This window comes from Eublepharis macularius, chromosome 8 (genome assembly GCF_028583425.1).
Source record: "Eublepharis macularius isolate TG4126 chromosome 8, MPM_Emac_v1.0, whole genome shotgun sequence".
NCBI classification, from domain to species: Eukaryota; Metazoa; Chordata; class Lepidosauria; order Squamata; family Eublepharidae; genus Eublepharis; species Eublepharis macularius.
The window spans coordinates 26560874-26583411 of record NC_072797.1 but is presented as its reverse complement, the minus strand read 5'-3'; the positions used below and the strand labels follow the sequence as shown (position 1 = coordinate 26583411).

Below are 22538 nucleotides of genomic sequence, written 5' to 3'. Positions count from 1 at the left end.
CAGAGCATTCCTTTAAATTGATTGAAATATCCAAATGAACGAAGGATGTATTGTCGAAGGCTTTCACGGCTGGAGAACGATGGTTGTTGTGGGTTTTCCGGGCTGTATCGCCGTGGTCTTGGCATTGTAGTTCCTGACGTTTCGCCAGCAGCTGTGGCTGGCATCTTCAGAGGTGTAGCACCAAAAGACCAAGATCTCTCAGTGTCACAGTCTTTTGGTGCTACACCTCTGAAGATGCCAGCCACAGCTGCTGGCGAAACGTCAGGAACTACAATGCCAAGACCACGGCAATACAGCCCGGAAAACCCACAACAACCATTGAACGGAGGATGTTTCTTTACTTTAGAAGAAGCAGCTACAAAAAGTTTTTTTTTAAGTCCATAATCAGCCTCTGCTTATATTTACACTTTGCCAGGGGCGGGCCTCTGAACTTCCTTTGTTCCTCTATCTAAAGAGGTAGTAATAGCCTTTGCAGCACTTTCTCTATTGCTTCCAATCTGATCTAAGGCCTCTGGCACACAAGAAACATGAACTTGAGCATGGTCCTCGCTACATTTGGAATGTTGATCCTTCATATATCAGCGGGTAAGTCATGTCCAACTTTACTACCAACTTGCTGCATTTATAGAAAGGGATTTAATTAAAGCATTATACAATGTTGAGAAAAGTAACCATTTACGCTGTGAAAATTAGAGGTGCTAGTTTTGCTTTTGTTTCCTCTGCAGTCACTGGGAAGATCTTTGAGCAAGTTCCTTTTTACATTATATACAAATCAATAGGAATCTGGGATGCCAATGCCACTATAAGCAGTTTGCAATGTTTGGGGTATAGGACAAAAACATGATCTGGAGAAAAATCATCAAGGCTTAGTTAAAGTGTACTGAAAGCAAGGGGATTTGAATGGTCTGATCTAGTGAAGGAGAGTTGGGGACAATCCCAGTTCATAAAGATTCAGCTGCCAAACTGTCCTGGCTGGACTGATCCCCTCAATTTCGGACCTCCTCCTCTTTTCTCTCTGTGCCATTCTGAACGGAATAGGGTGCAGTTTGTTATATTACAGCTTTGCAGACACGGAAAAAGTTATCCTTATGAAATTCTGTGCAACTTTTAAAAGTACAGGATCTGTATCTCTTTTCACATCAGGTCACCCTGAACATGGAGCTACTCACAGTATCTTTTCTGAGCCAAACAATTATTCACTGGCCCCCCCTTCAGCTGCAGCCACCATCTGTTGTGTATAGCTAGTTGTCTGAGATAGACATGAAAGCTCTGTCAGGATCAGATGCATCCAATTCAGCGCGAACAAAATTAATATCGTGATGCACATCTGCAAAAGAAATTCATCCACACTCACTGCCTGTGTCGATCTCATTTATTGGATTGGGGTGAAAATATCGAGGAGCCAAGGGAATTCCACTGCAGAAGATGGATTGGGCCTCTGGAATATGGCATCCTTCAGTTTGGGGGGTGGGGGTTGAACAGATGTTTTTGTAACTTTATGACTGTCAGTCCCTGGCAGTTAGGGTCTCCAAGTTCTCCACAGTTAACACACAGGTGTTCCAGCTGAAGTAACTTTATTAGAGATTCATTCAGTACAAGGTGCACAGACAGTGGAAATTGGCAGAAGTGGTGTATGTGGGGCTAGTAATGTTAGTTATAGGGAATCTTCCCACCTTGGGAAAGAGGACCATTAATGGGGGGGGAGGTTGGAGTGAGACATTGTTTTAGAGTAGACAGTGAGAAAGATGGACTTATCTTTGGTTCTCAAGAAGGATACATTTCGAGCCAGTTTCAGCTAGCAGTCAAGGACACTGTGAGAAAGTAAACATTTGCGAGATAACCTGCTGGCATTACAGCAATAAAGAACATCCCATACTCTCAGAGACCAGGGGCAGAGCCCACATACATTCATGGCAGATATGCAGAAGGCATATATGACATATACTTCTCTTCAGGTGATGAGAAAGGGATCCTCCACTGTGAAACAAGCTTTCCCTTGTGCTGGTCATGTTCATTTGCACAATTCCCACATTTTTCAAGGAGCCAAAGTTCCTAACATGAGAGGAAATTTGCTTGGCAGAGGAGCATAGGCTTTGCAGCACCCAGAGAGATGCATAGCATGCAAGATCCAAAACAGCAAGAGTCCAATTATTTTAAGCTCTAGCAAGCAGAGTATATTATGTCAAACAAGTAGATATATACAAAGTCACTGGAATTGCATTTCCCCCCATGTTGATATCCTTTGGCCATAAGCATGTCAATTAGGCACACAAGACTGTCACATCAAACAAACCTGATTTTAGCTCATACCATCATAAGTGGGTATGACTTGCCCAATGTTTAGAAGAAAGGATTTCTGCTGCACCCCACTGCCTATGAATGTCCATTGGTAATCCATCCATGAACAGTCCATACCAAGCCTAAAAGTGTGCCACGTAGCACAGCAGCACAGCATGGCTTGCAAAACAGCTTCCAGGGATAAACCTTAATTTGAATGAAGCTATATCAGATTAGGCACTGAATTATTTCCTCTTTACAAATGCTGTCCAGCGATTGCCATTTGTATTTACTTTGTGGATTCACCCATTGATTTTGGATAGCATCCCTCCATTAAGGAAATACGGCTATAAGTGCCTAACATTCTCTATGCCTATAACATGTCTTGGAGATGAACAATATACACAGTTTTAAGAGTTTTCCACTATCACTGGCTTTGATGTGCCACTCATATAATAGGACCAGGATATAACTCTCTTCGTATGCAAATATTGTGGTTTCTTTTCCAGGTAACCTTCCAGTTATTTTAACATGCTCAGCCAAATATACAAGAGCTTCCTGGTGGACAAAAGAACTGTTTTGTTCTCTCATAAAACTGTATGATCCTATTATATTGATTTAACCACCCAGCGCTCTGGTTTCTTAGTCTTTTATTAAAAGCAGGGTGCTGTACTTTTTAAAGAATAAATCAAAGCACAGCATTCTGCCATATAACTCTAGTAGGTGGAACCTTCCCCCCCTTAAACTAGCATATCTCCTCATCAGATGACTGTTCTTACGGTGCCAAGATACCATGATCATTTGTGGCATCTTTCCCCCCAGCAACCAATATAGCCCTGACATAAGTATGCTTCTATATTTTATTAACACCACCTTACATATACCCTGACCTGGATAGTCCAGGAAAGCCTGATTTTGCTCAGAAACTGATTTTGCTCAGAAACTGATTTTGCTCAGAAACTAAGCAGTGTTGGCCTTGGTTAGTAATTGGATGGGAGACCTCCAACAAAGACCAGGGTTGCAGAGGCAGGCAATGGCAAACTACCTCTGTTGGTTTCTTGCCATGAAAACCCCACCAGGGGTCACCATAAGTCAACTATGACTTGAAAGCAGGATTTCATTTTTTCACCTAAGGTACAACTTTTAGAAAGAAAGTTTCAGAATGCTGAAATTTACTGGTCTTATGCATCTACTGGCAGACATAGTAAGCATTCAGATTGGTCTGTAAGGGAGGGGGGAACCAAGTATGGTAAATGTCATGATAAAAGTTGTAAGAGGCAGCCATTTTTCAACTGTCAAACTGATTGCTTAATAATGGAGCTGAAACAAAAGGTCAAACTAAATGTGATGTCCAGAGATCTGTGAACATTTGTTAATGGTAAATATAAACTGCAAGGAGAGGAATTATTCAAATTGTGGCTTTAATACAGGCAGAGAGGGATTAATTCATTCTCCCGTGCCATTTTCCAAATCTCCTTCACCCCTCTTGAGCTATTCTGCAAAGAGGAAAAGTTCATGCACCTCGTGACATTCACTACTAGTTAATTTTATGGATTTTCCTAGCATACTCAAATTTCAGTCCTGTTCAATAGAAATGTACATATAAGATTATGATGTCTCTTTATCAGGTAGAAATCAGCATGCAAAGTTTTTTACAGCACAGAACTAAGTGATAATCAATAACGTACAGAAATTCTGAAAAATTACCCAACCTGGAGCTGGTAACCCTAACACTGCATTTAAGGTCAGCTACAAGGTATGAGTAGTGAAAATCAGTTATTCTTGTAGAATCACCAACTTCAGTTAGTGCCTTCTGTTCTCACGCTTTCAACAGCCAGCCCACAGTAGTAAGTGATATTTATATGCATCTATCTACCTAGTTCATATTTATCTCGCCTTTCCTCCAATAAGCTCAGAGTATCATACTCGGTTCTTTACCCATTTTATCCTCACAACAACCCTGTTAAGTAGGTTAGACTGAAAGAGGGTGACTGGCTCAAGGTTACGCAACCAACTCCATAGCAGGGTGAGGATTTAAAACCAAATCTCTCAGATCTTACTCTGACCACTAAACTGTACCGGCTCATTCTTACTGTATATCTACACTATTTTTAAAAAAAACCTTTCCTTGTTCCAAATGTATTTTGTCAGGCCTTATTTATATAGTCCTACTCCTAAGAAGCCTTATGCGTCTAAGTTAGCATTCATAAATCATAAGAACATAAGAAGAGCCATCAGACCAGTGGTCCATCTAGGCCAGCATCCTGGATCACACAATAGCCATCCAGTTATTCTGGAAGGCCCACAACAGGATGTAGAGGCATGTTGGCTCCTAATACTATATGCAGAGGTTTAATGCCCCTAATCATGCATGTTTCCTTTAGCCAACATGGCTAGTAGTAGCCACTGAGGGACCCATTTTCCATGAATTTATGTAATCCCCTTTTATGGCCCCTCTATGCTTGTGGCCATCACTACAAATTCTGGCAGTGAATTCCAAATTTTATATCACTCACTGAACAAATAAGTATTTCCTTTTGTCTTTCCTGAATCTATTGCTCATCAACTTCATTGAGTGCCCTCAAGTTCTGGTATTGTGGGAGAGCAAGAAAAAGTTCTACTTGCTCTGCCCCATGCATACTTTTATAAACCTTTACTTCCTAGTAAGAAGTACACTCAACTTGTCTGGTTCACTGTGAGTAGAGTACACAAGCAAATTCTATGTAAGAATCTATGCCTCCAACTTTACCTTGTATTAAGACACATCTATATTAACACCTTTAACAGTGAGTGATTTTTAAAAGTATGACTATTTATACTACATGGTTATAACATTATACATGGTGGTTATAAAATAAGAAGAGCAATTGCGTAAGTCCATTAAATGTCTTGTGTGTGCATATATATATGTGCCATCAAGTTGCAATTGACTTATAACAACTTCAGCAAGGGGCTTTAAGGCAAGTGAGAAGCAGAGGTGGTTTGCCAGTGCTTTCCTCTACTGAATCTTCCTTGGTGGTCACCCATCCAAGTACTGGCCCTGCTTTCGAGATCTGATGAGATCAGCCTGTATACCATGCCACCTTCTCTTCCATTAAATGTCTTACCCCAAATGAAGTATAATCACCAAGTAGGGAGCTTCTGCTAAGAAGCTGATAGCCAATTCAGACCCCCATATTTATAAGCTTTCAAAATTATCTTGAACTGCTATCTGTTCCCCTTGATAAGGCTCACATTCTTGGCCAATTATGTTAAAACTTCAACCATACAACATTATCCATACACACATGAGCCCTAAAATTTAACTTCTGTTCTAGAAGTTCCTTGTTACTTTTGATCATAATAGCGAATAGTAGAAATAATGTCTAAAAGTTTCTCACGCATATGATTGTCTGTTGGCCCTTAATCAGAATGCCCCATCTTTGAACCATATTTACTTTTCACTTTCACCTGATTGGACAATCTTGCCATTTTCAGATATTTCTCGCACCTGGGCACCAGTGCATGTTATATTGATATGGACTCAATTGTTCCTAAGTTACCTGAAGCTGTATTATTCTGTAGCTCCTCTGTTTTTTGTCCTGCTCTATTCTGGGTTCCCTGTTCCCTATTTGCCGTGTTTTGGCCAAGGAACAAACGCCAGCCCCAATTCTGTCCGGTAGAAGCCCCGGGCCCTTTTCACACTGCTTACCTGCTGCCGGAACATCACGAAATATTGCGCAAAAAACACGGAAGATAGTGTCTTCTCATGAGAGTTTTGCACAACATTGTGCAAAACTCTTGCGAGAAGATGCTATCTTCCGCATTTTTTGCGCGATATTTCGCGACATTCCGGCAGCAGGTAAGCAGTGTGAAAAGGGCCCCGTTCACAATCTGCTCAGTCAAGACCAGCAACTGCTTTCCCTATATTCTTTAAAAGATTTGTGACAACGTGCTGATTCCTTCATACTGTTAAAAACAAAAGAGAAAGGTCGGCTTACCCCCCTCCCCCCCTACTAACTTGCTCTCTTAGACACAAGGATTCTTCCTGGGAAAGGTCCTTGCAGCATGGACCCAAGCCTACCAAAGCATTCTTTCAAAAAACATACATGTGCACTAATATACACAAGTATCTTCTAAACAGTGTGTATGTTATGTGCAGTCAAGTCACTTCCAACTTATGCCGACTGTGAATGAATGAAAGACCTCCAAAATATCCAATTGTTAAAGACTTGCTCAGATATTGCAAACTGGAGGATATGGCTTCTTTTATTGAGTTAAGCCGTCTGATTTTAGGTCTTTCTACTGCCTTCAGCTTTTCCTAGAATTATTGACTTTTCCAGAGAGTCTTGTCTTCTCATGATGTGACTGAGGTACAATAGCTTCAGTTTTGTCATTTTAGTTTCTAGAGAGAATTCAGGCTTGATTTGATCAGGAACTCACTTGTTTGTCTTTTTGGCTATCCATGGGATCCACAAAACTCTCCTCTAGCACTACATTTCAAATGAATCAATTTTCTTCCTGTCAGCTTTCTTCACTGTCCAGCTTTCACATCCATACATAGTAATGGAGAATACCATCATATGAATTATTTTAATCTTGGTCTTGAGCAACAAATCCTTGTCTCCAAGTAACTTTTCTAGTTCTTTCATGGACGTTCTTCCAAGTCTTAATCTTCTTCTGATTTCTTGGTTGTAGGCTCCCTTTTGGTTGATGATTGAACCAAGGAATCTTTAACAATTTCAGTTTCTTCACAACTTTAAAATTGTGTGAGACCAAAATAAAAAAATTCCAGCCCTCCTTTCCCCACATACCTACCAAAATCTGTTTTTACAAGATGGCTTCATCGGTACTTGTAAGTTGTTGAGACTCACACCGGGGAAATAATTAATGGCTCTGGAACCATGAGGGCACCATTGTAATGTTCTGTGTTCTGAAGTTTCAGCTTGTCTTTGCAAAAGCTTAAAATTGTCTTATTGAGCCTCCACAAAGAATGATAAAGTAGAAATTAGAGGAGTAATTGAACTACAAGTTTTCCCCCTACAAAATATCTTTCCCTCAGTTAACAGTAGCTCAGACATATTAAACAGCTGGTCCCTGAAGGGATTGGGGGGAGGGAATATTCACTACTTAAGAAAGGGTTCAGTGTTCACAGATAAAAAGGGGACTTTGAGTTCTCATTCCTCCCCTTTGACTTCCTTAGGAGTTTCACAGAATCTGGCTGCTACTGGTTCAAGAAAGGCATTTTCTTTCCTCCTTACTATCCAGCCTACACTTTGGCGCCATTCTCAACATACTTGCCTGCTGTCTACCTTTAACCCTAACTATGAAATTATGACCTCGCTGGAAAGCTCAAATGGTAAAATTTACGGTTCATTTTTATTTGAAAAGCCAGCCTGCTTGCTGTAGGTGTGCCAACTTTTGCACTGAGCCCTGTAGACATTGTTTTAGCTGATTTTTGATTTGCCACAACAGGTAGATGGTAATATTTACCTCCATGCCATAAAATATCACCACCTGCATATCACATCTGCATTTCAAAACCCTGTTAAAGGTACAGGAGCAAATCAATCAGCAGCCCTGGTCTCACTATGAGCAACAGTGTGGAACAGAAAATGAATGGAAGCATTTCCATGCTATTCCTGATAAGAGATGGGCACGAACTGAAATACGAAACAAAGTTCATTACGAACTAGGCTGGTTCGTCACTGCAGACCTGGCACTAATAAATCAGTTTCCTAGGCAACCGGAGATCGGCTTGGATCAGCTGCTTGTTGGGGAGATCTCCCCGACAAGCAGTTGATTAGGAGTTTAAATGTCCCTTTCCCTGCTGCTATGTGCTGGCTGTTCTGCTTCCCATGTTTGCAGGAGTTTGCTTATTCCCTGCTGGCTTTAAAAGCCAAGAAAGGGCTAAATGGCTGGTTTTCCCTTCCTCTTTTGGAGTATGGACACACTCTCTCTCTCTTTTTAAAAGAAAGTGTTGCAACGTTGTGACATTGTAACATGGCAACATGGCAACAATTACTACACTTTCCTCCTGGCTTTAAAAGCCAGGAAAGAATTAAATAGCTGCTTTACCCTCCCTACTAGGCATGTTTCAGGCTTTGCCAAAGGGAATAAAAACCAAGAGTTTTGCACAGCCCTTTGGAAACAAAGTGGCAGGGAAGCTAGCAGCATTTAAACCATTGATTAGGGGCATTTGGGTGGACTAGATGGACTAGGTGGTCCAATCCCCTGCCCAATGTACCTGACAAACTTTTCAGGAACTTCAGCCCTGAGGGGAATGGTGTGATGATTAGTGTGTGGGACTAGGTCTGGGAAGACCCAGGTTCAGCCCCCTGCTCCTTATGCAGCCATCTGAGGGCCAAACTAGGAGTAATGGAGGGTGACTGTTTTGGCAAGAAGGACAAGAGCACCGTGCTAAATGGAGGTGGTGGCATCACATCAGACGTGGTGAAACCATCCCAGTGGCCTTGGGCAAGTAATTCTCTCTCTGCCTAACTTGTTTCTTAGAGCTGTTGTGAGAATTAAATGGAGGAGAGCACCAAGATACAATGGAGATTGATATAAAAAGAGGAGATTTTGGCTTTCAGTGTTGCATCAGAGTGCAGCCTTGCTATCACCTCTGACAGTTTGGTTGAAGCATCAATAGTTAAAGAAACATTTTTTTAAATAAAGAAAGACTCTCATATCCCAAAGGGAAAATGACAAACTAGGAAGCAGAGAAAAAGTGACAAAAAAGGAAAACCACAATGAGTTGACAATGAGAGTGTCTGAAAAACTGTGCACTCCTTTCCCAGACAGGAGACTTGGAAAAGGGGTTCCCTAAGGAAGCCAATTCTGGATTGGGAAATCCAACTAGATTTGGGGGCAGAGCCTGGGAAAGCAGAGTCTGGGGAGAGGGAGGAGCTGAGCAGGGAGGTGATGTCCGTGCTCCAAAGCTTTTCTTTCCCTCCTGGGGAACTAATCTCTGTAGTCTGAAAATCAGCATTTCTGGGAGAACTTCAGGGCCCACCAGGAAGTTGGCAATCCCAGATCTCCCAAGAAGCAGAGAGGAATCTGAAGCTTAGTTCTGTCTCCTGGTCCAATAGGAAGGATCACCCATGAGAAAACTTGCCAAACTCTAGGTGTGGCCTGGAAATCTCCCAGAACTACAACTGGTCTCCAGACTAAAGATCAGTTCCCCTGGAGAAAATGGCTGCTTTGGAGGGTGGATTCTATGCTGAGGTCCCTTTCCTCCCCAAACCCCACCCTCCCAAATCTCGACCTCCAAATCTCCAGGAATTTTCCCAAGCAGAGCCAGCAACCCTGTCCCATTGCTCAAAATGTCCTCTTCCTAAGAATGTGTGAAAGATTATATGGTAAAATGGGCTAAAATGATATACAAATGGACCAGTGGAAAAATATGTGGGTAAAGGGGGTCAAATTCGCTTTGAGTTCCACATTTCAAGAAATTTTTTACAAAAAGATGTATCAGTGGTATACATCTCCAGATAAATTAGCAAAAATGAGTGAAGGTATGTCAAACAAATGTTAGAAATGTGAGCAACATGAAAGAATGTTTTATCATCTTGTCCTAAAGCAAATAAATTTTAGTCCCAAACTCATAAGATAATGCAGAAAATTCTGAAGATCAATATACAATTTAAACCAGAAACCTTTTTGCTGAGACTAATTGGCAAACAACTGGAAAATATAAACATAGTAACTTATCTATATATATAAAGACAAGAGTCCTGACTGACTCATCAATGCCCAGCCCAAACCCCTGGACCTAGAAACATGAAATTTGGAGAGAATGTTCCTTCTGTGATGTAGAGGCTCACTAAGAAGGGGTTTTATGAAATTTGCCCCCTAAGGGGATAAATAGGGGTAAAATGTGTTTTCCCATAGGGATACAGTTTCCCTGTGTGGCTGGCAGGCTGTTGCCTGCTCCCCCCCCCCCCCAACTGCCAACTAACGTAGCCTCCCTGAGGGCATTTGTATATGCGGCTTTGATTGGCCATGATCTCAACATTCTAAACAGTATGCAGGACACATGCAGTACCTTAGGACACATTCAATGACTCCCAGTCATTGAATGTGTCCTGAGGTAAAAATACACCTCCCAGTCTGCCCCTCTAGGGTTGCCAATTTCCCTGCGGGGCCTGGCTTTCCTGTGTGGCTGGTAGACTGATGGGTCAGCTGTGGAACTGTGTTATGAGGTAAAAATCAGGTCAAGGAAACTGCAGACAGTTGAAGAAAGACAGTACAAGACTCCTGAAAAGTGATTTTATATAAAAGTCAGTATGGCAACTGAGTTTTTAAATGTTCATGGGGAGATGGTGCACGACGTTTCTAGGGGCCATTTCAATGTGAACCTCTCACATGAACCTGCCGAAGTGCCCACCACACCACCCCTCCCTCAGTCCAACTCCACCTCACACCTCTTGCAGCCATCACCTCTTACTGCTCCCAAGAAGCCTCCTGGCAGACATTGTGTAAGATATACTGATGCTAAAAGGAGGAAGCAATGTAGAGAAGCGGTAAAGAAATATACACTGCATACTCCTGCGGTGCACTAAGTAGCAGTGGCCAAGTACCAGCAAGTCCCAAGTCCAAGGGAAAGGCGACCATCCCTGCAGGCCTGGGCACAGTAGTGACAACCCTAGCATACCTAACAGCCATGAAATACCCTGATATCATCACTATCACAGAGAACTCCATGGACAGGCTGTGCAAGCGTGCCATTCTGACCCTGAAGAATGACAAGGCTGCCATCATTAATGAAATACTATCCTATTATATGGTTGTTGTGGGTTTTCCGGGCTGTATCCTATTATACTACAAAACCAACTCAACCCCACCCCACCCCAAACCAAAAAGTTACATACCCATAAATATTACAACTGGATTTAAAGTCGTTAAATACTATAGCGAAGCACGGGCATCAAGCTAGTTTCTATATATGACAATGGTGGCTAGGCTTTTATATGCACAAAAATGGAAAAGTACAACATTGCCTTTAATGGATGACTGGATTGTGAAAATGATGGAGTTAACAGAAATGGCTAAATCTACTGCTTTAATCAGAGATAAAGCATTGTCTGCTTTTATGGTTAAGTGGAAACCCCTTATTGATTTTCTGCATGAGACAGGGGGGGGAAATGAACTGATGATTTGCTGATTTGATTTCTATGAAGATAAATTTGGAAAAAATAAATAGAAGGGGGGGCAATAATGAAAAGATCAATTTTGGAGATATCAGAACTATAACTACATTGTTTATAAAGATATGAAAGGTTCTGAAGAGAAAAATGGAAAATGAAATATGTATTATTTTTCTTTGTTTTTTTTCTTTAATTTCTGTTCTCTTCTTCTTTTCATCTCTCTCTTTTTCTGTTCTTTTCCCCCTTATTTTTTCTCTCTCTGCCCTTTTTATTGGGCTTTTGCTCTTATTAATTTACTCCTGGTTTACTCTTACTCTTACTCCTGGATACACACCATAACGTGGTAATCAGGGAGTTTGAGTGTCTCAGTGAAACTGAGAGCAACACCATCAAAAGCACAGGCTTTGTCAAGAGTCTAAACTCCTGGAAGAGTCACTCAAGGCAGAATGGTCAAAGCTGAGACACCAGACTAACATGATTCCCTTCAGGAATCAATGGTCACATCAGCAGAAGGGAACTGAATGTTCCAATGGTGATGGGAGCAGAGGAATTCCTGAAGGTTAGCTACTGGGCAGCAACAGTAGTGGAAGATGACACTGGCAGAGGATCTTTCACAGACAACGGTAGTATCACTTCAACTAACCCTGGTTAGTACTGCGAAGCAGATGAAGGCAATGGCCAACCACTGCTGGTCATCTCTTAGCTTGAAAACCCTATGATGAAATTATCCAGAATGAAAAAAGATATAGTGTTGGAAGATAGGACCCCCAGGTCAGATGGCATTCAATTGGCTACTGCGGAAGATCCGAGGACAAGTACGAATAGCGCTATTCTTAATGATGGGACTGGATTAAAGCCAAAAGGACGTCCAGTTGCAGATGTGAATAGATGCAAAAGGAATGTCCAAAGCTGTGCACACAATAGGAACATGGGATGTGAGAAGTATGCAACCAGGTAAGCTAGAAATAGTAAAACAAGAAATGGAATGTTTAAACATTGGAATACTGGGTGTGAGTTAACTAATGTGGACTGACTCAGGACAATTTCAGTCAGAAAAACAAGAAGTGTTTTACTGTGGAAATGACAAACTCAAAAGAAATAGTGTTGCCCTAATACTGACGAGATACATAGCACAAGCAGTCAAGAGCTATGACGCAAAGTCTGACTGAGTAATATCAATCAGACTTCAGGGAAGGCCTGTTGACATAACCATGATCCTAGTTTATGCCCCAACTACAGATGCTGAGGAGAAAGAAATCAAAAACTTTTACGCAAGTGTCCAAGATGAAATTGAAATTTGGACTAGGATCACAAAATGAAGCAGGAGAGTGACTCATAGAATTTTGTGAAGCCAACAACCTGTTCATTGCTAACACATGCTTCAGGCAACCAAAAAGATGATTGTACACATGGAAATCACTGGGTAACCAATACAGGAACCAAATATATTACATAATTGGAAGCAGAAGATGGAGAAGTTCCATTCTATCTGCTAAAATAAGACCAGGAGCTGAATGTGATACAGGCCATGAGTTGCTAATATCAAAAATTAGAATAAAGCTGAAGAGAAACACTAAAAGAATTATAGTGCCAAAATACAATCTAAAGGATCTTTGTGATAAATTCAAAGTCCAGGTAAGGAATAGATTTGCAATACTAAGTTTAATTGATCGCGAACCAGAAGAACTATGGGCTGAAACCAGAGATATTATCAAGGAAGAATGTGCAAAGACTACTCCTGTAGCCAAAAGAAAGAAGAAGCCTTAAATAGATGACTGAGAAAACTCATAAAATTGCTAAAGACAGACAGGAAGCAAAAGCAAAAGGTGACAGAAATAGAGTCTGAATTCTAAACGCAGCTTTTCAGCAATCTACATGCAGAGACAAAGAAATCTATTATAATAACCAGTGCAAAGAAATAGAACAACAAAAAAGGAAGAACAAGAGATCTGTTTCACAAGATCTGGGAAATCAAAGGGAAATTCAAGCCACAGCTTGGGATGCTGAAAGATCAACATGGAAATACAGTATCTGATCAGGACAAAATAAAGGAAAGATGGAAACAATACACTGAAGAACTATACAGAAGAGATGGAAGGATGACAGATATTTTTGAAGAAGAGTGCTTTGATGAAGAACCAGAAATCTTAGAAAGTGAAGTAAAAGCTGCACTCAAAACAATTGGGAAAAACAAAGCACCTGGAGTAGATGGAATACCAATAGAGCTATTTCAAGCTACAGATATGGAGTCCACCAGAATCTTAACAAGAATCTGTCAACAAATATGGAAAACAAAACAATGGCCCACAGATTGGAAACGCTCAATCTACATTCCAATTTATAAAAAGGGGTATGCCAAAGAGTGCAGCAACTATCGGACTATTGCATTAATCTCCCATGCAAGCAAAGTGATGCTCAAGATTCTACAGCAAAGAGCCAAAACACACGAGAAGAAATACCTAGATTCAGCACGTGTTCTCTTACCTCAAGGTTTGCCGGGATCTGTAGGCGTCCTGGAAGCTTAAAGTTTAGCATTTACAGAGCAGCAGGAAGGGAAATACAGGTGCCTGTATTTCCCTTCCCCTTCCTGCTGCTCTGTAAATGCTAAACTTTAAGCTGCCAAGACACCTACACTTCCCAACAAACCTTGAGGTAAGAGAACAAGTTTAGCATTTACAGAGCAGCAGGAAGGGGAAGGGAAATACAGGCACCTGTATTTCCCTTCCTGCTGCTCTGTAAATGCTAAACTTTAAGCTTCCAGGACGCCTACAGATCCCGGCAAACCTTGAGGTAAGAGAACACGTGCTGAATCTAGGTATTTCTTCTCGTGTGTTTTGGCTCAAAGACTCTTATCATTTATGGAACAAGAAATGCCAGATGTTCAAGCTGGGTTCAGGAAAGGAAGAGGCACTAGAGATCACATTGCAAATTTACGATGGCTAATGGAACGCACCAGGGAATTTCAGAAGAAAATCAGTCTGCGTTTTATAGATTACAGCAAAGCTTTTGATTGCATGGATCACGAAAAGTTATGGATAGTGTTAAAAGAAATGGGGGTGCCGCAACATCTGATTATTTTGATGCGCAACCTGTACTCTGGACAAGAGGCTACTGTTAGGACAGAATATGGGGAAACAGAATGGTTTCCAGTTGGCAAAGGTGTCAGACAAGGATGCATATTATCTCCCTACCTATTCAACCTCTATGCAGAGCGTATCATAAGAAAAGCTGGATTGGATCTAGAAGAAGCTGGAGTGAAAATTGGTGGAAGGAAAATTAACCATCTGAGATATGCAGATGACACCACATTACTGGCAGAAAATAGTAAAAACTTGAAACAACCAGGGCTTTTTTTCAGCTGGAACGTGGTGGCACGAAGTTCTGGAACCTTTTGAAGATGGTCACATGGCCGGTGGCCCTGCCCTCTGATCTCCAGACAGAGGGGAGTTTAGATCGCCTTCCATGCTGCTGGAGTGGTACGGAGGGCAATCTAAACTCCCTTCTGTCTGGAGATCAGGGGGCAGGGCCAGTGGCCATGTGACCATTTTCTCTAAGGGCAACCCACAGAGTTCCACCACCTCTTTTCCCAGAAAAAAAGCCCTGGAAACAACTACTGATGAAGGTTAAAGGAGAAAGTACCAAAGTAGGATTCCATCTGAACATCAAGAAGACAAAAGTGATGACTACTGAGGAGTTACACAATTTTAAAGTTGACAATGAGGAAATTGAAATTGTCCAAGATTTTCCATTCCTTGGCTCAATCATCAACCAACAGTGAGACTGCAACGAGGAAATCAGAAGGAGACTGAGACTTGGAAGAGCAGCAGTGAGGGAGCTAGATAAGATCCTTAAAGATAAATATGTCTCTCTGGAAACCAAGAACAAGATAATCCAAACAATGGTACTCCCCATTACGATGTATGGATGTGAAAGTTGGAGTTGAAGAAAGCTGACAGGAAGAAAATTGATTCATTTGAAATGTGGTGCTGGAGGAGAGTTCTTCGGATATCATGGACAACCAAAAAGACGAATAAGTGGGTACTAGATCAAATCAAGCCTGAATTCTCCCTAGAAGCTAAAATGACAAAACTGAGGCTATCATACTTTGATCGCATTATGAGAAGACAAGATTCTCTGGAAAAGTAGAAGGCAATAGGAAAAGATGAAGACCTAAAATGAGATGGCTTGACTCAATAAAAGAAGCAATGTCCTCCAGTTTGCAGGATCTGAGCAAGTCTGTTAAGGATAGGACATTTTGGAGGTCTTTCATTCATAGGGTCGCTATAGGTTGGAGGTGACTTGATGGCACATAACACACACTTATTAATAAAACACATAAAGCACATAACACACACTTATTAATAAAACAATAAAGTATTGAAAATATTCTCTTCCTCTGAGTGAGAATGGTAATACCACTGGGTTCGTATCTAATACAAACTGAAGTAGATAAGAGATAAATTTGTTCACATAGAGATGTGAGCTAGAACTGTATCTCAACCTTCCACAGTTATTACTATATATCAGAAATCTATTACTATATATCACAAATCAATGTAGCTACTAAAGTGCTTTGTAGGTGTCAATTACAATTTACAACACTCTTTCCCAATCTCTCCTCTCTCTATAAAAATATTTTTAATGGCGAGAGGCGAGACTGCAAAAGAGTGTTTTAGTTGGTATTGCCCCTTTTCACCCTGCAATCTACCTGATTAATTGTAACATTATCATGACAAGGGACTCAGTGGACAACTGCCCCATGCTTTGGATATCTTGACATTTGAAGAACTGTTTTCTAATTCTTCCAGCCATGTTTCCTGTAATTGTTGACTGTTGCACTGAAGTAGCCCATAACATTCCCAGAAGACGGCTGAGAACAGTGGAAAAGTTTAAAATCCAGAAGGGTGAAGTATGCAAAATACCAGCTGTGATGTAAGTTGTACTTAAAAGATCTATATTGGCAATTCCACAAATGTGTAACTGAAAATGTATTGTTCTGCATTTCTCCATAACATTATGGCATAACATTTATCATTTCATCCAGCATTTCAAACAAGTGTTAAACAAGCCTGGGGTTATACTGGATCCAGTGCTGCTAGAGAAGCAAGTTAACGCAGTTGCAAAAAATGCCTTACACAAACTCAGTCTAGCTTAGAAGATGGCCCTCTTCCTTGACATGGCTGATTGGGCAACCTGACTCAATGGCATGGTAACGTCGAGATTAGACTAGGCTCTCACATCCCAAAGAGAAAACGAGAAACTAGGAAGCAAAGTGACAAAAAACCCAACAACCTCACAATGAGTTGACAAGTTGATAATGAGAGTGTCTAAAAATGCACTATACGTAGGGGTCCCCTCACAGTTAACTCAGAAACTGCAGCTGGTGCAGAACACTGCAGCTCAATTATTATAGACACATACAGCTAGAAGAGAACTCAATGGTCATCTAGTCCAACTCCCTGCACAATGCAGAAAACTCACAGCTATCTGCCCCCCTCACCACCTCCAGTGACCCCTGCTCCATGCCCAGAGGAAGGTGAAAAAATCTCCATGATCCCCAGCCAACCAGGCCTGGAGGAAAATTCCTTCCTGGCTCCAAAGTGGCAATCATCATTACCCTGGGCATGTTAAGAATGGGCCATGAGAGCATAGCACTGGCTCATCCCTTCATGCCCTCCCTCTCCCGATCTTATTACATTCATAGTGAGTCATAGAGTCACCATTGCTGTCAGATGGCATCTTCTTAGCAGCTTCTTAAATACCTCCAAGGAAGGAGAGCCCACCATCTCCCAAGAAAGCCTGTTCCATTGAGAAACCACTGTAACCAGGGCTTTTTTTCTGGGAAAAGAGGTGGTGGAACTCAGTGGTGGAACTCAAGACTGCACAATGACGTCACTTTGGGTCAGCTGGAACAAGGGGGGAGTTTTAAAAAGTTTTTACAGTTTTTAAAGCGGAGCAGCATGGAGGGCAATCTAAACTCCCCTCTGTCTGGAGATCAGGGGGTGGGGCCACCGGCCATGTGACCATTTTTAAGGGGTGCTGGAACTCCATTGCACTGTGTTCCCGCTGAAAAAAAGCCCTGACTTTAACTATCAGGAGCTATAAGGAGTATGTATATTACTCCCATTCTACAGTCATTCTACTTGCTACCCATCAGTTCCCAGGCTCAATTCAACGTTTTGGTTATCACACAGAAAGCCCTTCACGGTTTTGGTCCCTCATATCTACAGGAGTGCCCCTCTTCCTATGTTTTACCATTGCAGCTTCTGAATAGGGCTTTCTACAGGTGCTACCCTAAAAATGGACGAAATCAACAATTGCACATACATGTATGTTCTCTGTAGTGTCCACCACCTTATGGAATGGCCTTCCTGGCTTTCCACAAATTTCAAAACTAAATTATTCAAGAGAGTGTTCGTATACAAGTAATAGGGCTGTACTGTAAGCAAATGGTTCAAAGATACGTATCAATAAAAGAATAGGGACTGTATACTGTACTATTGTGCACTGGCTGGTACTGTAGTTTATTATGTCACATCAGACTGCTTATGTTTTCTTTCAACATTGTTGTTAAATTGCTGCAATCTATACTCTGTTGTATTGTTTATTGAATGTCCCAGCTGTTGATCATATGGAATTACATTGTGTAATCTGCTTTAAGTTTCAGTGAGAAAGGTGGACTACATAGTAATGTAAATAAAATAAATAAATAAAATTCCTAAGGGGTGATCTATCAGTATAAGGAGTACATACTAAGAACACCAACCAATTGTAGAATTTGTAGTTGATTGATCTTTTAACTGGCAAATAAATATATATTTCATAATATCTGTGCCACAATGTAGGGTACATTCACTCTGCAATTCTAAGAAGGCTTACATGGGAGTAAGCCCCATTGCATAAAGTGGGACTTAATTCCAAGTAGACCTGCTTAGGATTGCACTGTCAGATACACAAGGACATGAAGGTGAGCCTGTTGTGAAGGCAGATTCATTGCAATTAAAACACAAATAGTATTGTAGGGTATGTTTGATTTTGCATCATGATAATCATGTGAGTTCTTAGATAGTTCTCATAACCTCTGTGTAACCTCACTAGCTGGTCAGGATGACAACAGGGCACTGTTTTTATCCATTGACTGTTCATTAGTGCAGCTGAAGAAACAGTAGTTGTATTGCCTTTTTAAAAATTGGAAGCGCCATATTTGTTAGCCTTTTAGTCTTGCTTAATTAATTAGCTATATCAGATATATTTTTGAGAGTACCTGTTTGCTTATCTCGTAACCATTTTGGGAACCAATCTTTTTATTTAGAGGGCAGTCACATGTTAAAGATATAAAGATTTATTTTAGTTTTTAACTATCACCTTTTCTATTAAAAGTGTCATGTAGAGGGTTAATTAGCTTCTGTTGATGGGACTCTCAGAGAAGATCTAGGTGAGATATTCTCTCTATGTGTATCAGACTTTCAAATATATTTCAGAGCATTCTGGACACAGTTAATTGAAATCTGATTCTATTTAGGCTTCTTGTATTTAGTTAAAGTTGAGAAATATTAGGAGATTTGAATCTTATCACATGTGTTTTTTCGGTTGTTATTGGATCAATTAGCATTTGGATATATATATCCAATATATTTAATAGCCCGCCTTTCTTAGCAGGACTCAAGGCAGATTACACAGAGTAAACTGATACAATCAACAGAACTGGAACATCCAATAAACAATACAATATTATTTATATAGTAGAAATTTGGAACAAACCAGAAATTTGAGAACAAAACTGAAGTAAAGCAAAAGTATTAACAGGATACGTTAAACAATGCAAAATTACATAGAAATTACATCAAAAGGGAGGGCACCACACCCAAAAGCACCTTTGCTGATAAAATCAGACACCCTCCACGTTCTAGGTGTTTGGAGTATTTAAAAAATGGCTGCTGTGATCACGCTTAGTTAGGCATTTGTTACATTTACACCATTGATAGATGTGCCAAAACGACCCACTCCCCCACCCCACCCTTGTTGCCTTTAGAGACAGGGCACTGGGGGCTTCATAGGAAAAGCTGTTGCTGAAGATTACCAAGGGAGGACGAAGGCATGGGGCAGAATGGAAAAAAAACAACGCTAGTTCTCTGGGGCAAAAAAAAAGCTCTCTAAAGTGATCCTGGGAATTACTGCTTTGATTTTAGAACAGCGACAACATCCACCCCTGAACTGTCTGGTCATCTAGGAATGACACCATGATTGGGCTGTAAGTTATAGGCCACAACGGGAATTTAAAGTCTTCATCATTCCCATTCTCAGCACTTGCTTGGATTGTGCCCCCTCCCCAATTCTTTCTTGCTGCTGCTAAGCTACAAGCGACGCCTTACACAGGTTGGACACTTGTCAGCTTCCCTCAAGTTTTGATGGGAAATGTAGGTATCCTGGTCTTGCAGCTGTAATAGAGAGCCAAGCTGTAAAACCAGGATGCCTACATTTCCCATCAAAACTTGAGGTAAGCTGACAAGTGTCCAACCTGTGTAAGGCGTCACTTGTAGCTTGGCAGTGAGTCTGAGAAAGAGAGAAGCTGAGAGAGAGAAGCTGTCTTTTTTTTCCCCAAATGGGAGCCAGGAAAGGCAATAAGGTTACAGGAGATGGGTTAGGCAGGATAGGCAGAGCAGCTCCCCAAGTGAGAGGGGAAGGGGAGGGGGACACAACACCAACGAGCAAAAGTTAACTGTCCACCTCACAGCACAGGGGGAAGTCAGAAAAGCAGGCCTCTTCCACACATGGGCAATACCCTTCCCTTTCATGGAGGGGAGAAATCACTCTGTTGCTTGAGGAGGGGGAGCTTCATCTCTGGGGTAGAACAACAGAAATGCCAGCACCAGCTACAGGTTGCCTTCCAGCAGCCCACCCTCCACAGTCAAGCTTTAGGGTTTGATTTCCTTTCTTTTCTCTTTGCTCCTTTATTTTTCCACTTGCTTTCTATGTTAACCTTTGAGCCCATCCCCTTCTTTCCCTGTGGAATTGCCTGTTTCTTGGATCTCTTAGTTAGAAAATACAGGGCATTTGTATGCCGCGCCTTTCCTCAATTTATTTCCCAGACAGCAAGCAAAAATACTTGACTGTGCAGCTCAAAACCAGACCAGCCAACTCCAGACTCCAATGACTCCAGGAACAAAATGGCCCGGGGGAGGGGGCTGATATCTCAGAATATCTAAATATATAATCTATCTCCAGATCAGATGGGTCATTGGGGGTGTGCAAGGGAACTTACTTCGGAGGCCTTTCTTGTCACGTTGGGAATGGCTCCACTCCTGGTACGACAAGGAAGTGAAGGCCTCTGCACGGGGCAGATTTAATAAAAATTGACCCCCAACAATAGTTGCCCTGGAGTTCCCAACACTAGCTCCCAGGCCTGTTTCCTGCACCTCCACGGGGAGAATGGGATCCCTAGAGCAGAACCACAAGTGACAAAAGGCACAGATTGGACACTTGTCTGCTTCCCTCAAGTTTTGATGGGAAATGAAGGCATCCTGGTCTCGCAGCATCGCTCTCCGACTGCTGTCCAATGGACTTTTCAACTGTCACTTGTCCAACATTCCGCCAAGCTGCCTACATTTCCCATCAAAACTTGAGGGAAGCAGACAAGTGTCCAATCTGTGCCTTTTGTCACTTGTGGTTCTGCTCCTAGTTATTATGAGCCACCATTTATTCAAGTGGCTAACAGTGACTTACACAGAGAGAAAGATTCTACTTAATAAAGTCAATTGAGAAAGAGATTTTTTAATAAACATTTTAGAAGAGATGTGGCTGAGCATCCATATAGAAATTAAGAAAACATCAGCTAATTTAGGAATAAGGGATAATATATACAAAATTATGTACAAATATTGTCTTACCCTGGACAGAGTAGCTAGAATTTTGCCATCAACTTCCAAGATATGTTGGAGATATAACAACAAGATAGGATCCTTTTTGTATATTTGATGGTGGTGTTCGATTGCCAAAAAGTACTGGATTGGCATAAAATATTAGAGAACTTAGAAGAAAGAGCACAAGTTAGAATACCATGTGATCCCAGAATTGCCCTCTTGGGTCATTTCACAAAAGGGATACAGACAAAAATCTCAGTATATTATTTACTTACAGCCAGGACTTTTTTTCTGGGAAAAGAGGAGGTGGAGTTGCCTTTGGAGAAAATAGTCACATGGCTGGTGGCCCCGCCCCCTGATCTCCAGACAGAGGGGAGTTTAGATTGCCCATCGTGCTGCAGCGAGGAGGTCAATCTAAACTCCCCTCTGTCTGGAGATCAGGGGGCGGGGCCACCAGCCATGTGACCATTTTCAAGAGGTTCCGGAACTCTGTTCCACCATGTTCCCGCTGAAAAAAAGCCCTGCTTACAGCAGCAAGACTACTATTGGGAAGCCTAGCTGGATCACACTCTTTGCGTGTATATACTGGTAATTTCAAAACATTTAAAAGCTCAAGGGTGGTTATTACATTTTAAAACGTTCTTTTATTTCCACAGTCTTTACACAAAGCACAAAAAGCTATGTGTCAGTCTACAGAATAAACATGTTAAGAGATGGATAAAACAGAAAGACAATGGTCACCGAAGAACCAGTCGTCATTTTAGAAAGAGGAAGAAAGCCCAAAGAGGAAGAAAAATTGGGAGGAAACAGTAGCACACCGATTGCTGAAGCAGCCACAGAGATGCTATAAGCTGTATCTTTTAATAAATTTAGCAAAGATATTGTAATGAGTTGCCATATGTACCTATTCAGAAACAATTCACTGTAGTTCCTGTTTCGTAAAACTGAACTGCCTTTTCTTCTAAATTTACTTCAGCATCTGGAACATGCACGCTTCCAACAACACCCAACCATTTGGGTTTCTGTCCTCATTCTGTTCTGAAGCAGGTATGAACGGGCAAAACAAACTCTGAAGCAGAGATGCTGGATATTGAGTGACACACAGATCTAGGGAGGTTACTGACTTTTTTTGGGCTGCAGATAGTTCTAGATATGTAGTCTCTCCAGCCACCTATCTCTCTCGATTGAAGATACCCAATCATAGGAGGGCATTTTCACTTGCAAGAAACCACACACACCCTGCAGTTTTAGAGGGTTCCGATGGAAAATAGGT

The 22538-nt window shown here is 41.4% G+C and overlaps 1 protein-coding gene across 1 annotated transcript; it reads left to right on the top strand.

The window, feature by feature from the left end:
* The first annotated feature begins 467 nt into the window (after positions 1–467).
* On the top strand, positions 468–22514 carry CCL28 (C-C motif chemokine ligand 28). Its single transcript, XM_054987176.1, has 4 exons — positions 468–585; positions 7460–7615; positions 16214–16337; positions 21922–22514. The coding sequence occupies exons 1-4, from the start codon at positions 528–530 to the stop codon at positions 22076–22078; spliced, it is 495 nt and encodes a 164-aa protein (XP_054843151.1). The 5' UTR covers positions 468–527; the 3' UTR covers positions 22079–22514.
* The last annotated feature ends 24 nt before the right edge of the window (positions 22515–22538 follow it).